At 44.4% G+C, this 16,409-nt stretch overlaps 2 protein-coding genes across 2 annotated transcripts in view; one reads left to right on the top strand and one right to left on the bottom strand.

The window, feature by feature from the left end:
* Positions 1–188: 188 nt before the first annotated feature.
* Positions 189–9,111, bottom strand: LOC104297491 (transmembrane protein 126A). Its single transcript, XM_009897428.2, has 5 exons — positions 8,925–9,111; positions 5,361–5,485; positions 2,192–2,385; positions 1,509–1,623; positions 189–902 (listed from the first exon to the last, which is right to left on the bottom strand). The coding sequence occupies exons 2-5, from the start codon at positions 5,474–5,476 to the stop codon at positions 695–697; spliced, it is 633 nt and encodes a 210-aa protein (XP_009895730.1). The 5' UTR covers positions 5,477–5,485; positions 8,925–9,111; the 3' UTR covers positions 189–694.
* A 526-nt stretch (positions 9,112–9,637) lies between these two features.
* DLG2 (discs large MAGUK scaffold protein 2) overlaps positions 9,638–16,409 on the top strand; it is a 1,098,948-nt gene continuing 1,092,176 nt past the window's right edge. Inside the window, exons 1-2 of the mRNA XM_054164548.1 lie at positions 9,638–9,782; positions 10,472–11,530. Of these exons, the coding sequence (XP_054020523.1) occupies positions 11,512–11,530 (19 nt within the window). The 5' untranslated portion in view covers positions 9,638–9,782; positions 10,472–11,511. The remainder of the gene's footprint in view (positions 9,783–10,471; positions 11,531–16,409) is intronic.

Genomic DNA, 16,409 nt, shown 5'->3' with positions numbered 1-16,409 from the left:
TGAAGGAAAAAACCCACCACCTTTTCCAATAATACTAATTTATACAGCTTATAAAAGATGGAGCATCACTCCAGAGCCAAACACTAAGCAGACAGTATAAATGTAGTGGGTTTTTTTTTTCCATTTCCAAAGAAAAGCACCTGTCTTTATAAAGCTGTTGTGGAAGTGTACACACTAGGCTCGACATAATGCAAAACCTATCCTGCGTTCACAGAATGATAGGGGTTGGAAGGGACCTCTGGTGATCATCCAGTCCAACACCCCTTCCAGAACAGGTAAGCACAGGATGGCATCCAGGCAGGTTTTGAATGACTCCAAAGACAGGGACATTATCACCTCTCTGGGCAGCCTGAGCCAGTGCTCTATGACCCTCAGAGAAGTTCCTTCTCATATTTACATGAAGCTTCCTAAGTTTGTGCCTGTTACCTCTTGTCCTGTCATTGGGCACCACTGAAAACACTGACTGCATCCTTCTGATGCCCACCCTTGAAGTGTTTATAAGCATTGGTAAGATCCCCCTTCAGTCTCCTCTAGGCTAAAAATCCCCCAAGTCCCTCAGCCTTTCAAGTTCTCAGAATTGAGAAGAATGCCAATGCAAAGCCTTAATTTTACTATTAAAAAACCCCAGCAAGCAACAGCGTTTCTCTTTGTTTATTAAGGTTGTTTTTCAAGGCAACTGAAAACTTGCTTATCTTCATGCTTGTAACTCTTCAGGATCCCTGCCAGCAGTGCTCATCCGTTCCATTATTTTGACATATATTCCATGATGTTTAGTGGCAAGATACAATCCAGTTAGAGCCTGTATCACTACACCCAAACTCATCTTTCTAAAGACAGGCTGAGAAACTGTGAGCCAGAAGCGTAGTAGATTTTCTTTCCCTGGCAAGGGAGATGAAGAATACCTAAACAACATAAACAGTGGTAGAAATTTACTTTGTGTTTCCATCCAATTGAAGTGTCAACATTGAATATTTAGAGTCATTAAAAATATTTAGATAGATACTCATTCTCTCCTCCTTCTCAGTTAAATTTACCTGGTGGTGCTGAGCTCTGTGGATCAATGCTATAAATGATCCTGACTGTATCCTGACGTCTCACCAACTGTCTCCTTGCTGTGCCCTGACCTGCCCAGGAGTTTGGCTGTTGGGCACTGCCTATGGTAAGGTCCCTTCCCCTTAGTCCAGCCAAACAGCACTAAGTAGCAGCCCTCACAGCTTGGCAGGGCAGCAACCACAATTTCACAGCCCAGCCACATCATGGGTAGCTTGTCAGGTTCCAGCTGAACACAAGTACCTTACAGTCTATCAATTTACAGATCGTGTTTCACCTTGAACACCTGGCACAGCTTTTACTAACTTTGCCTTGTAATTAGGTAATCCAATTTCTTTCACATCCTAAATGCCTACAAAAAGACAGCTATGCATAGACCAAAAATCCAGACTCTAAATCAAAAACTGAAGATTTGACCAACAAAAACATTTCACTCATTGGAGGTTAATAAGACATACCTGGCTGCAAGGCTTGCATTCACGGGGAGAGCCATGAGAACAGGATAGAAACCACCTACAACAGCCCCTATTAATCCTCCTCTGACCACAGCACAGACCTCGCAGTTAATCTCACCTGCACGACAGACAAAATGTTTCCCTGTCAACATCCACATAGCTCAAACACATCAATTTACAAGCTGCATGCAACAACATGGAAATACATGCTTGATCAAGCTGGGTGAAAAATTTTGAAAGGATTCTTCCTTTTGGAAAAAAATAAAATAAAAATTACTCTCATTCCAGCCCATGAAGAACTTACCACTCTAAAGTTGACCTTCAAATGGAATCACAGAGATGAGAAAAACTAGATGCTTTGTTGCAGCCACAACATTCAGTTGGGTGAAAAAATGGAAAAAAAAAAAATTTAAAAAGCAAGGAAAAAAATTCAGTGATGCACAACAAAAATTCTTATCGACACAAATATAGCTTCAAACCTCCTTTCCCACTCAACTTTAGGAGCTCACTTGCCCAGTGCATTTTAGGTATTTCATTTTTTTCAAACCCTGCTTTACAAACTCAGGTTTCTCAAAACCACACAATTCAAGAAGGAAGTTTCCTTCTGCAGGAAGGAAGATCTCTAGCGTTACACTGTGTAGAGAAAGCAAGACCCTTTCCAAAGCAAGGAATAATGAGGCTTTTACCTGAAAATAAAGGCTGACGCAAAAAAACTTCATAAACTGCTGCTGTTGAAATGAAAGGAATAACAGCCATTGGCAAAGCAGATGCTATGGCAGCCCTGCGGACGTGCAGGATGTTCCTGAAGAAGTTATTTGCTGCTAAGCCACACAGGCTTGAATTTGCTGCAAGGAAGTATGATCCATGGTTACACAGGTTCCTGTGAAAGAAGAGAAGTTGCTTCATGTACTGAGAACTGCAAAAATAGTTTGGTTTAGTCAGTGCTGCGGTTCACTTCTGGATATCCTACGGTAAGGTAAGAGATGTATATCGCTCACTGGTGTAAAATGCAAAGTACTTTCAAAAGCAACAAGTAGAACATTCTTTGCTATATGCCTGACTTTACAGATACCTTAAGAATGAGGTGACAAAAAGACTGAAAAGGCTTTTCTACAACTTATTTTGGCTAATGGAAACTTAAACTTCCTCTCCTAATCAGCATGTTTCTAAGGAAAATGTTTTCTCAAAAGAAATTAAAAAATATGTAATCACAGCCAATTCCTGTAACCAGCCTTGTTTTTAGCCTGCTTACCCCAAAGTAAGGATTTAGTTTCAACCTAAGAGCTTACAGAACACATCAACAGTCTTGCGGTAATGATCTCAGCAGCTGTTGGTAGGTCATTTGTAGCCATGCTGTAGGCTGAAGAGTAGCGAGCCTTTCTTGTGTGCATGGAACACATGATTTGAAGGTCCTGCCTCTCCGGGAGGTTATGCCAGTTAAAGGTTACATACTGGTTTACAGCACTGGAGATTGTTTTGATAAGAGAAGAACTGGATTCCAACATCTACCATGTTTTTAACATGGTTTAGAGCAGCTGCTTCTATTGCAATCTGTAATATGGTGAAGGCAGAATAGGACAAAGTCTGGTCAGAAATAGTCAGCATTTAATATCTTGACAAATAGTTCCAACTTGAATACATTCCAGCACAGCAGGTAACACAGGAGAGGGAATGGGAAAGCATGCCAGTTTTACAAGCCTGATGAGTGGGTGGTGATTTCATTTGACTCGCAGAAGGAAGCTGTGCTTCATCTTTTGCATTATACCTGGCACAGAGAGTTATTAGTGGAAACAGCTCTTTGCTTTTGTTTTCCACAAATCTAAGCTTCCTGAAATAAGAACCATTGCTAGGCAAAGCAATTCACTGGAAGGTGCTGTGATTCTGAGGCTATGCCAATATTATTATAAGTATATTCTGAAAACGTGTCGTAAGTTGGAGTTACCACTAAAGCCCTAAAGAATACAAAATGTTTAACTAGTCACAATATTTATGCTAGGCCAAGTGTCATATTTATTTGCAAAATAATCAAATGTGACAATCTCTTAACCACTTAGCAATTAAATTTCATGCTGTAAAAAAAAAATCCACCTACTTAAGAGTCTCCTACATTAAGCCCTGATGAAACCATACAAAAAAAGGCTTCAGAGATGTAGGTGCTAATTCTGCAAAACCCAAATTCAAAACATCTGACATCGATGACACCAATTATTTCTCATTTTTAATAGGAAAATACTTTCATTCTTGGTACATACCAGATTTTAAACCATGAAAGTATGCTACTAACAATTAATTTCTGATGCTATGTAGCAAAAGAACTGGTCATATCTGTCTTGCCCTTTTTTAGGAGTAACCCTTATGTGGGTTTTGAAAGGAAAGGGGTCTATTTGCTTTTCAAATTACCATTGCTCCAACACTGGATGTTATTCACAGTGTCCCCAGAGAACAGATTCTGCAAAGCAGACACTTCTTTCTATTGGTATGCTTAAAAATCACAGGCAATGAAATCCATGCAGGCATATACATGTGTCTAGAGCACCGAGATTAAAATTTAGCAGCGTAATTGAGAGGCCACAATAGACATTAAAGTACCCAGGACCAGCAGAATCTGCTCAGGCTTACTGATGTGCAGAACTACTACAATGCAGGGAAGGACTGGGGGGAAGGATGGGGGTGAAGGACAGGGATGGGTTTGGGGTTTTTGTTTGTTTAGAGGGATTTGTTGGTTTTGGAAGTGGGGGTTGTTTGGGTTTGGCCATTACTGACCACCCCTCTGGATGTGCAAACTTGTAAGACCTGCCAGGGCAGTTTCAAATAAAGGCACACACCCTGGGAGTGCACTGTTTCCAAGGTCCAGCAGTCCCTCACCACCCACAGCTTCTATTAAGATGCCTCCACCACTGAGGCATCTGCCTCGCCCCCTTAGCTCTACAGCAATTTTGGGCAAGTGTTGTAAGTTGAGTGTGTGAGTGCAGATCCTACAAAAAGCTGCACTAAAAACTATAATGCGAGGGATAAGGCCTGAGAATTGCTCTTTTGCACCTTTGTGGAGGCTCTGTGTTACTACTGACACTTTGTTTAGCCAACAATTTTGTTCTGTTGAAAGCCCCCCCCCCCCGCCCCCCCCAAAATAAAAGGAGCTTCCCATTACACTTATTTATACAAAACATACCCCCAAGATGATATGCGCATGCAAATGTCTCTGTGCAGAACCAGGTCAGGTCCAGGTCCAGTAAGGTTTTGCAGTGAAAAGCAATTGTCACAAAAACACAAAAAGGTTGTTTCTCAGGCTCTGCAGGTTTTGTGCTACACAGAGCCCTGCTGGTGAGCCTGCATGGCGAGCCTGCGTGGCTCTTGCTGACCTGTCCACCACCACCTGCATACTTTGGTCTCGCCTTCCTGAAAGAGGGAGCAGTGCAGAATGAAATCCAGGTTGATGCTTACTCAGATATGGCCCCAGGCCAGCCCTGTGGGCCACAAGATGAATCCTGCAGAATCACAAGAGTATCTGCCTTATGTTCTCTAACATTTCAGTTTCCTATAAAATGTATCAGCTGTGGCACGGGACTGTACTGAGTGCTCAGAACCAGTCAGGGCTGATCAGTCATCCCAGAGCCTTAGACATCGGGAAGCATATTCCAGAAGCCAGCTGAGCAGGACCACTGGTAACAGTGAACTAACCATATTTAAAAAACACAAACCAAGTTTTCTGTTCTGGACAATAAGCAGTATCTTCACAATTACATATTTTTCTAACTGTAAGAAAGATTTGCAATACAAAAGTAAGGGAAAAGAAAAGCCTCCAAAACACTTGAAATGTTTGATGAATGTGTCTTCATTTACTTTATCAGCACTTACTGATCTGCTTTAGGAAGCTCATTGAGCATCTTCTGCATGATTTCCATGTACTTAAATCTTTCCAAAAATAGCCTTTGCTGTGGAGAATCTACTTCAAGAAACTCTCTTCCTGTCATCTTGAAGTCCTGGATCATAAGGAACAAACAAACAAACATAATCAAGGTTACACAGCCCCAGTATGTATCAAAGAAACATGCAGACTCTTTTCGAACTATGTGATCACAGAGTAGAGGGGAAGAATCACCTCCTTTGACCTGCTGGCCATGCTCCTCTAGATGCAGCCCAGGATATGGTTGGCTTTCTGGGCTGCAAGTGCATAGTGGTGGCTCATGTTGAACTTCTCATCCACCAGCACCCTCAGGTCCTTTTCTTCAGGGCTGCTCTCAAACCAGACCCTGCCCAGCCTATATCGGTGCTTGGGATTGCCCTGACCCAGCTGCAGGACCTTGCACTTGGTCTTGTTGAACCTCATGAGGTTGGCTTGTGCCCACGTCTCCAGCCTGTCAAGGTCCCTCTGGATGGCATCCCTTCCCTCCAGCCTGTCTGCTGCCCCACACAGCTTGGTGTCATCAGCAAACCTGCTGAGGGTGCACTCAACGCCACTGTCCATCGCACCGACAAAGATGTTGAAGAAGCCTGGTCCCAGGACTGATCCCTGAGGGACTGCGCTTGTCCCTGGCCTCCACTGGGACGAGGACCCGTTGACAGTCACTCTTTGGGTGCAGTCATCAAGCCGGTTTGGTATCCACTGAATGGTCCTTGCATGGAACCCATCCTGCACCAGCCTGGAGACCAGGATGTGGTACGGGACAGTGTTGAAGGCTTTGCTCAGGTCCAGGTAAATGATGTCAGTTGCTCAGCTTTCATCTATTAATATTGTGACCTTGTCATAGAAGGCCACCAGGTTTGTCAGCCAGGATTTGCCCTTGGTGAAGCCTTGCTGATTGTGCCCAGTCACCTCTTTGTTATTCTTCTGCCTCAGCAGTGCCTCCACAAGGATCTGCTCCATCGTCCAGGACGAGTGGCCTCCTGAGCTGGGCAATAGGGTTGGGGAGCAGTGTGATGCCCTGGAAATCCATGAGGAATTAGTTCGGGACCTGCTGAGCCACTTGGACACTCACAAGTCCATGGGACCGGATGGGATCCATCCTAGGGTGCTGAGAGAGCTGGCAGATGAGCTGGCCAAGCTGCTCTCCATCATTTTCCTCCAGTCCTGGCTCATTGAAGAGGTCCCAGAGGACTGGAAACTGGCCAGTGTGGTGCCCATCCACAAGAAGGGACAGATGGAGGAGCCCGGAAACTCCAGGCCAGTCAGCCTGACCTCAGTGCCAGGGAAAGTGATGGAGCAGATTATCCTGGAGGCAATAACTGCGCCTGAAGCATGGCCAAGGGCTCAGGTCCAGCCAACATGGATTTAGGAAGGGCAGGTCCTGCCTGACCATCCTGATCTCCTTCTATGATCAGGTGACCCATCTGGCAGACGAGGGGAGGCCTGTGGATGTGGTCTATCTGGACTTCAGCAAGGCCTTTGACACCGTCCCCCACAGTAAACTGCTGGCTAAGCTGTCAGCTCGTGGCTTGGACAGCAGCACTCTGTGCTGGGTTAGGAACTGGCTGGAGGCTGAGCCCAGAGAGTGGTGGTGAATGGTGCCACGTCCAGCTGGCAGCCAGGCAGCAGTGGCGTCCCCCAGGGATCGCTGCTGGGCCCCATGCTCTTTTACATCTTCGTTGATGATCTGGATGAGGGGGTTGAGTCAGTCATCAGCAAATTTGCAGATGACACCAAGTTAGGAGCAGATGTTGGTCAGTTAGAGGGTAGAAAGGCTCTGCAGAGGGATCTTGACCGACTGGACAGATGGGCGGAGTCCAATGGCATGGCATTTAACAAGTCCAAGTGCCGGGTGCTGCACTTTGGCCACAGCAACCCCATGCAGAGCTACAGGCTGGGGTCAGAGTGGCTGAGAGCTGTCAAACAGAGAGGGACCTGGGGGTGCTGATCGACAGCTGCCTAAACATGAGCCAGCAGTGTGCCCAGGTGGCCAGGAGGGCCAATGGCATCCTGGCCTGTATTAGGAACAGTGTGGCCAGCAGGAGCAGGGAAGTCATTGTGTCCGTGTACTCTGCATTGGTTAGGCCACACCTTGAGTCCTGTGTCCAGTTCTGGGCCCCTCAGTTTAAGAAGGACATTGAGACACTTGAACGTGTCCAGAGAAGGGCAACAAGGCTGGGGAGAGGCCTTGAGCACAGCCCTGTGAGGAGAGGCTGAGGGAGCTGGGGTTGCTTAGCCTGGAGAAGAGGAGGCTCGGGGGTGACCTCATTGCCCTCTACAACTACCTGAAAGGTGGCTGTAGCCAGGAAGGGGTTGGTCTCTTCTCCCAGGCAACCAGCACCAGAACAAGAGGACACAGTCTCAAGCTGCGCCAGGGGAAGTTTAGGCTGGAGGTGAGGAGAAAGTTCTTCGCCGAGCAAGTCATTCGTCATTGGAATGGGCTGCCTGGGGAGGTGGTGGAGTCACCATCCCTGGAGGTGTTCAAGAGGAGATTGGACGTGGCACTTGATTTGTGGTGACAGGTTGGACTCAATGATCCTCGAGGTCTCTTCCAACCTTAGTGATACTGTGATACTCTACTCTAACCTAGCTGTGTTGTCCCTCCAGGAGATGTCAAGGTAGTTGAAATCCTCATTGATGAGATCCTCTCTCACTCTTCTGTTTTCAAGACTAAACAGCCCCAGGTCTCTCAGAATCTCTCCATAGGGGAGGTGCTCAAGTCCCCTAATCATCCTTGTGGCTCTCTGTTGGATTCTCTGCAGCAGGTCCCTGTTTCTTGAACTGGGGAGCCCAAAACTGGACACAGTATTCCAGGCATGTTCTCACCAGGGCAGAGTAGGGAGGGAGAGGAGCCTCCCTGGCCCTGCTGGCCACACTTTTCTTGATGCACCCCAGGATCCCCTTGGCTCTCTTGGCCACAAGGGCGCATTGCTGTCCCATGGAGAACTTGCTGTCCACCAGCACGCCAAGGTCTTTCTCCATGGGGCTGCTTTCCAGGAGGGAAGCCCCTCACCTGTACTGGTGCCTGCTGTTATTCCTCCCCAGATTCAGGACTCTGCACTTGTTCTTATTGAACCTCATGAGGTTTGCCTCCAGGTCACATTGGATGGCTGCACAGCCTAATGGGGTGTCAGCCAACCCCCCCCCCCCCTCCATTTTGTATCATCAGCAAACTTGCTAAGGGTAGTCTCAATCCCTTAACCCCGGTCATTGATAAAGACATTGAACAAAACTAGGCCCAGCACTGATCCCTGGGGAACACCACTGGCCACTGGCCTCCAAGTTGACTCTGTGCCACTGATGACAACCCTCTGAACTCTGCTGTCGAGACAGTTTTCAATCCACCTCACAGACCAACCATCTATGCCACATCTCCTGAGCTTTTCTGTGAGGATGTTATGGGAGACAGTATCAAAAGCCTTAATTCAACCTAGTATTTAGAGTTTCCAATGATTTTTCTAGATACTTTTTCCTGGCAGAAGATTTCCCAGACTTACTTTCTTAGTTGCACTTACCTTAAGTTTCTTCTAGAACTAGAAGACTGAGGCCTATCTTCAGGACTGTGCTTGCTTTGATTCGGGCTTTGCAGGATGCAGGACAAGCGGGCAGGACCTCACCTAAAATCAGCAGGGTCGGTGCCTGCCTTGAGGCCTCTTGTGAGGATGTCCAAACCTGTTATTTGGGTAAACCACAGACATTATGTCACGGAGCATTAAGTACCATGACGTATACACTGCCCTCCCTGTCCCCCTGCGTGCCACTGGAAGGCAGCTGGATGTTCCCATACTTCCCGGGGCCCAGTTCTGGGCATACGCTCTCATACTGGGAGCCTGCTACTCTCCTCATACCGGGTTTTAGACCCCGCCAAGAGCCCTTAGCAGCCGTCACCGATCGCCGCTAACCCCCTCGGAGCCGTCCCCGCACCACGTTCACCCTCACTGCCTTCCTGCCAGGGCCGGACTCCGACCTGCACGACCTTGAACTGTGCCCGACTGACACCACCCCCCCCCCCCCCGCTCCCGTCCTTACCGACCTGATCCCACCGAGAAAGCGCCGCCACCTACAACGCGGCTCCTCCGATCTCACGCCCCTCTTGTGGAAGCTGCCATCTTACCCACTCACATGACCCAAGAGCTCCAGAAGACACCTTTGATTGGGCGTTCTCCACCAGCCCAGCATGGAGGCTTCCGATTGGATCCAAGCCGGCGGGCAGGGGTCATTGCCGGCCCGGTGCTCGTTGCTAGGGGCGGCGGATGGCGGCGGCTCCTCCATGGCGACGGGGCTGAGCGGGGATCGAGAGCCGGCGGCCGGGACGCGGGGACTCCCCCTAACGGAGCAGGAAGCCTTCGATGGGGGGAGGCCCAGTCCTCGGGGTAACCCGCTGACCCCCTCCCCTCACCCAGGCCTCAGCACCCCACTCCGGGCGCTGCCCGCGGCCCCCTCCCCTCAGCTCTGCGCTCCTTTCCCTCTTTGCTCTACGTCAGCCCTTGCATCTTCCGCCCCGCTCCTCCCTTGCCGCCCTCTTCCTTCTCCTCCAGCTTCTTCGTGCTCTCTCTCCTGCCCCCATCTAGCCCCCTTCGCCCCGGTTGCGTCTGGCTTCACCCCACCTCCATCCCCTTCCTCATCACCTCAGCTCCTGCCTCTCGCCTGTCCCTCAGCAACCCGGGGGAAATCGGCCTTTTCTTTAAACCTAGCCCGACTCCTCCAGTTCACCTGCACCCCATCCCATTCCTCCACCAACCAAATTAACCTTTTCTGCTGTGTCCCGCTTCAGAAAGCAACGGACGGTCCCTTTTGGACCAGGAGAAGCAAGGGTGGAGGTGAGGTCCCTCGATGGAGGGAAGGGGGGGGACAGACAGATCCCAATTGTGAACATTAAAGATCAAACCAGAGCCACTCTCTTCACAAATAACAGTTTCTATCTCCTAAAGAAGATGCAATGCAGAGCTCTTTTATGTGCATCACAGCTCCTCATGCCGCGAAGGGAAGTCTACCTTTTTTGTACTGTAGCTAGATGAGGAAAATCTATCCCGTTTCTGTTTCTCTCTTTTTGTTTTTCCAGAAAAGGGGAGCGAGAGAGAGGCTCATACTGAAGCCAACCAGCTGCGCTTCTGAGTGGGGAAACTCTGGACTGATTTCATGCCTTGCTTTTTATTTCATTAATACTTCATTATCTCTGAAAATGAACCTTTTGTGAAGCTCTTCTCCTAACCCTTCTTATTCCTCTTTCATGAGGTGGCTGCTGTGCAAGGGAAGAAATGGCATGAATTAAATGAACTCCAGTATAAAGCAATCTGCCAAAGTGCCCAGTGAGCAGCACTGTCACTTTAATAATTCCAGGTCAAGGGATTGCTTTCCTCGTTTTCAATCCTCTCTTAATACATGGGAGGATCAGAGGGACATTAAAGACCGTAAGACTGGGTGGCTTACAGATAAATAGAAATGGAAGTGACTGGCCAGTGACTTCTGTTGGGTAAGAGGGGAAGGCTGTTGTCTGGTGAGGAAAACAGGACTTTTTCAGTCTGCTGTGTAGTCACCTAATGCATAGCTAGCAAAATTCATTCAAGAAGTGAAAGAAGTTAAAGAGTCACTTTGGATTGTTTTTGTCTTCCTCCTTATTTGGATTATTTGAGCGTTTTTGTCCTGGTTTTGAGCATGTACAGGTGGAGTATTAAGACAGCTGCCTAGAGATGGACTGTGCCTTAATTATATTACATGAAATCTTTTAATTTTCAAACTTTGCTGCCAGAAGAGGAGTTATATTAAGGTTTTATATTGCCGAGAGACATTTTCTCTTGTATTTTTATAGATTCAAATATATTTTAAAGAAATTGAAAAGATCTCTTAAAAAAATCCAAAAACTTCTTTTTATTTTTTCCCTTTTCCTTTTTTTCTTTTCTTTCTTACTTGTGGGAAGCATCGGAAGTCCAATACAAGGAAACAGCAAGTATTGATAGGAATGAAGATTGAAGCTGCATTTCCTAACTGAACTGTAAAAGTGTTTTGCAATAGATAGTTCCTGACCTCACAAAGTGTTCCAGTAGTACATCGTTAATACCTGTAAATAAGTGCTTGCAACCAGCTTCAGAAGTAGGAAGAAGAATGCCAGTCAAGAAGAAAGGTGGGCTATGAAGCTTCATGTCTCATGTTGCATCTTCATTTTGTTAGATTGTTGATGTCTAGTGCTTTCAATTTCAAATTAAACATGTTTTAATAGGGGATTGAAATAGTTTTTCTTTTGTGCTGAGGGTGGGTGAGAAGTCTGTGCAGTTAGAATAATAATTTTTAAAAGTGTTTTGATGCTGTGTTTTAAGACTTGTCACATCAAATTTGGCCTCAGACAGTTATTCTGTAAAGATCAGTTAACAGAGAGCTTGAACAGACACCAAAAAAAAAAGCTTGGCATTTAATTTTGTGAGAAGCCTCTCTCAGACACGCTAATGAATTTTAAAATCGTAGGTTTGGTTTATTATCTATTCTTTGAATGTTTGGTGGAGAAACATCAGCCATTAGTAGCAGCATAAATAAATAACAAAGTTTCAAGGCCAATATAAAATAAAAGTTGTGAGAGTTGTGTCTTGAAGGTGATTGGAACAAGTTTTTTTAATGTGATTTTAACGGACTCTGATTTCCATGCTTTAATGCAGTATAAAAACATGATCTTTATGACTGTAGTATGGCAGCATTTACAAAAAGATGACCAGCCTTACAATTTGCCCCTTCTCTCCTGAACTTTCTGATTAGAGCAGGTATAGAAGCAGCTGTGGAAGTTGCGGTTTTCAGGGTTCAGAGAAGAATTGGGGGATGTATGAGGGCAACGTCTTATTCTGAAGAGGCACTTGCAGACCCCAGGTTATTTTTGGTTCCACACAAATGTAACACCGATTAAAAATTTCAGAATATGCTGATGAATAAGTGTCATGTGAACCTTTTCTATTGGGCTCATCTCTCCAGATGTCCCTGGATCTGATGATGCCAAAGCATGGGGGAAGGAGCAAAAAGTGAATGTTACATGACAGAAAAGAGAATACAGTTGGTGTGGCTATGAATTCTATTCCTTGTAGGAACAGCCCTTTGGTATTAGTTGCGAGTTAACATTTACTGTGTAAGTAATGATAAAGCACACAGACTACTATAATTACTTTCGTACAGAAACCCAATAAATGAGATTTTGTGATTATATTTTAACAGATGACAGCATAGAAATGAATTGTCAATATTTTAATGAATCATACTGTCGTTCATGTAATTACAATTATGTGTAGTAAAGATGGGAATGTGTATGGAGGAGTTGTGTCCCTGAATAATTCATCCTGCTGTGCTGGCAACGTGTCACCCTGCTGCACTGGTGAGGTTTGTGCACTCTACCTGTTTCCAGAAGGAAAATTAAGACTGTCTTTTTGCAATTTAAGTTTTTATCCTCAGTTAGGTGATTTACACTCAGAATGTTTCTGTGCTGGACTGTTAGCTGTAATTCGGTGTCAAAATATTGCTGCAGGATTTTGCTTGGGTGAAATCTTATGGGCTCCTTTGTGCAGGATGTTTGATTGAGAATCATAGCAGTCCCTTCTGGCCTTAAAAATGTCTGGGTTTACTGTCTTTTTTCAACAGTGTTTGGGTCAGTCGGATGCACATCGAGCCTTTAATTTCTTCTGGTTTATTAGGATGCGTACTTTCACTGTTTTAAAATAGAAAGTCAGGAGACCCTCCTTGAAATATTTTAAACTGTCACATCGATCAGCAAACTGAAGTTGGCAGTGTGAATGTACTTGAGTATTAAGAGGATATTGTTAAAAATGTACTTAAGCATGTAAATTGCAGGATTATAAATGTTAGTGAATCAGCAACTCTATTATAATTTTGAATGACTGAATTTCACTAGTTCATGCAATAGGCTTAAAGTTTCTGAATGTAATCAGAAGCAGGCTGGCAACTTGAAAAATGCCAACATTAAAAAAAATAATTACAAGTGTTACAAGTAATCCATAATACTTGTATATTAGGGACCTTGAAAGGATTTTTCCTTCTTGTTTGTTGTGTTGTTTGTTTTGTTTCCTCCCCCCACCCCCCTCATTTATTTACCTTATGCTTTTGACAACACTACGTTTCTCTTTTCGTATTCTGTTGATGATTATTTTCCCTTTCTAGAATTCAAGTCTGTTATCTTTCCCACCCCTACCATCTGTAGAAATCTCAAATGGGATACTCTCTTCTAGGCTGTGCAAAAGTATGTATTTCAGCAGTAGCATTAAGGACAGGATTACCTCTCTGTCTTTCAGTGTTTTTTTTATGTGTTGCTATTTTGGATTTAATCAAAATATTCTAAAATCAGTACTGAGAAAGAGAAACCTGAAAACCCTAGTTCTAAAATAGCCTGTTATTTATCACTGGATGTTGACACAAACACTGCTTTCTTTGGCATTGATGCATTCTGGGTCTTTCCAAAGAACACTGACTGCATTTTGGGAATTTGCCTTTGAAAGAGCTCTTACGTCCAGTGCTGATCTTAAAATTTAATACAGCTTTGGACCTGATTTACACTTAGTTCACTGCTTGAGACAGTGTCTGCCATGTTGTTTTTAAAATTCTAGGCCTGTTCAGTCAGGAAAAACTCCCACAGTTTTATTAATAATAAAAACCAGAAAACTTAGAGGAAGTGTTGATTTATGGATGCTGGAAGAAAGGGCTTGCTCCTGGTTCTGATCATGTTTGTGTCCATATGTGATTGCACTTGTCTGATTTACTGGAGTGAAAGGATTTTGTTTTCTCACTTCATTCTGGAGTGCCATTTAGGGACAATGTGGGAATAAATCTGAGAAGTAAATAAATCCCTTATTTTCAGGTACTTTTTCTTTACTTTCACAGACTAGGACATGTTAGAATACAAATATAACAAATTTATGGAACTGCTTGAGGAAAGCTTCATTTCAAAGAAAAATAGTACTACCATATAGAAGAAGGGAAGTCGGGTTACGAAATTAAGGCAGATTGTGTGTTTTCAGATGTCTTCTCCCTCTCCCTCCCTGAGATCCTTAGCTGAGTTAATTTCTGTTAACTGTAAGGAACTATATTTAGTTCTGTAATCGTATATATTTTTGATTTTTCTACAGAATAGGGCATAAAATGTTACTGTAATTCATTCATGTCTTTTACAGTGATGGAAAGAACTAATTAAATCCATGCCTCTCTGTGAAAGAGACCAGATTCCAGTTTTGGGGCCCTGCTTGTGATTCATGCAGAGATGACAAGAACCCCCACATCTAGATGCCTGGCTGCACATGTGCTTCTAGACTAACCCTGTCATCATCTTTACACATCTAGCAGTGTCTGGGCAGTGAAAGATACTTGAATGTTGAGATTTATGTTTCACTCATCCCACTTTCTGTCTCTGAGAGTGAGAGGAGTTGCATCTCCATCTAAGTGAAACCTCTGATCTGTTATCAATATCATCTTGGCTTACCTTGTAGCCCATTTATAAAGGCATGTGGATTCTGTTTTGTCATGGAATAGATTTCTTCATCATAGCTCTTATACAAAGAAATGCTTTCAAGGACATATTTTATTAAGCACATCAGTGCCAAGAATTAAAAAGTCAATCTCATCCCGTGTGGACTAATTCTGTGCCTTTTAGAAGAAACTGACAGATAGACTTTATGAAATGCTAGCTTTTTGTAGTGGTAATGCTACCTTTATGTGGCTGGTTCTGTTGAAGTCTAAAACAACTCAGCAAGAGCTTTTAAAGCAAAGCTCACGAAGGACCAGGCAAAGCTAGCTCCAATAATGCATTTGGATTCTTCATGCCCTAAATCTCTTTAAAACTTGCAGCTTCTTCTCAGGTGTCAAGATTTAAATTCAGGATCACAACGTTTTGTGCCCCAAAATCTTACTGATTTGTAGGATCCTTACGGTGGGAAATCCAGCACGTATTGGAGATCTTTGTTTCACTTTTACAGGATATTTGTCCTTCCAGTTGCTGAAATACACGGCTACAAGGCTACATGCTTCTCTTAAATTTTGTTTAACAACCTCTCAGTTTTGACAGTGAATTAAATGGGAGCAGTGCAAAGCTGTAGGCTATGTTTACAGACTGTGGAAAGAACATTTTTAGTTTTCCAAGAGTTAAACAAGTTGTAGAAAATCACTATCTGAACTTTGCCAGCTTTCACCAGAAAGCTTTGATTTAAAGATGGAGCTGCTTTTATGGCAGTAATCATTTTTCAGCCAGACATTGTTTCCTCTGTGAGAAACGGGGAGATACTTTGCACACAAAAAGGACATTATACAGAGCAAGTCTTAGTTGTATTAATGCAGTCTGCAATGCTAAATGGGCGCAGGACTGGGAATAGTGACATTTCTATTATTTTTCCAGCTCTACCACTATTCTGGTATTTGTCAGCTGTTTAATGCAGATCTGTCCCATTTAAGTTGCCTTACCTAAGGAGGGTTTTCAGCTTGTTGTCCTGGAGGGCTGCTTTGGTCATGAGAGAGAGATCCACAACATCTGCATTGTCTTCTTGACAGCTGTTATCTTCTCTCTTCCCACTGAAGGAACATAGGGTGATCACACTAGCTCACTTGTCTCAGTTGGACAATGTCTCAGTCTCTCGTATAAATTTTAGTGGGAAAAGTATCTCCTTATCTGAGATATTTATGAGAGCTGATGTTGTGTGTTTTATGAGTGCTATAAATTCATTACTTTGTTATTTTTGTGGGGGGGAAATGTTATAAAAAATACTGTACTGTGAGTCACCAGAACTGGAGGCAACCGCAGTGTTGATGCAGACACAAAAGACAGCTGTTCATCCTCTCCCCCGTTACATGCATATTGCATTCAGAAGTAGCAACGGTGTCTTGCATTATAAGCATATTTTTTCCTTCCCACCTTCTTTCTTTCTGAATTTGTGTAGGGTCTCTGTAGTTTTAGGAAGAGTCCCAAGGCCCTGGAATCTGCTTGCTGTGGTGTCTGAGGCACGAACAGTCTGTGTAGCCAGGCCACAAAA

Source organism: Dryobates pubescens, chromosome 10 (genome assembly GCF_014839835.1).
Source record: "Dryobates pubescens isolate bDryPub1 chromosome 10, bDryPub1.pri, whole genome shotgun sequence".
NCBI lineage: Eukaryota > Metazoa > Chordata > Aves > Piciformes > Picidae > Dryobates > Dryobates pubescens.
Note: the sequence above shows the minus strand (reverse complement) of the source record. Positions and strands in the feature narration are given on the sequence as shown.

What these genes read in the sequence shown, in the direction of transcription:
- LOC104297491 (XM_009897428.2), bottom strand. Translation starts at nt 5,476, where the DNA reads ATGACAGGAAGAGAGTTTCTTGAAGTAGATTCTCCACAGCAAAGGCTA. An exon ending in GCGTCAGCCTTTATTTTCAG is followed by an intron (nt 1,624 to 2,191) that starts GTAAAAGCCTCA and finishes TCTGTCGTGCAG; the next exon opens with GTGAGATTAACTGCGAGGTC. An exon ending in AATGCAAGCCTTGCAGCCAG is followed by an intron (nt 903 to 1,508) that starts GTATGTCTTATT and finishes TATGTTGTTTAG; the next exon opens with GTATTCTTCATCTCCCTTGC.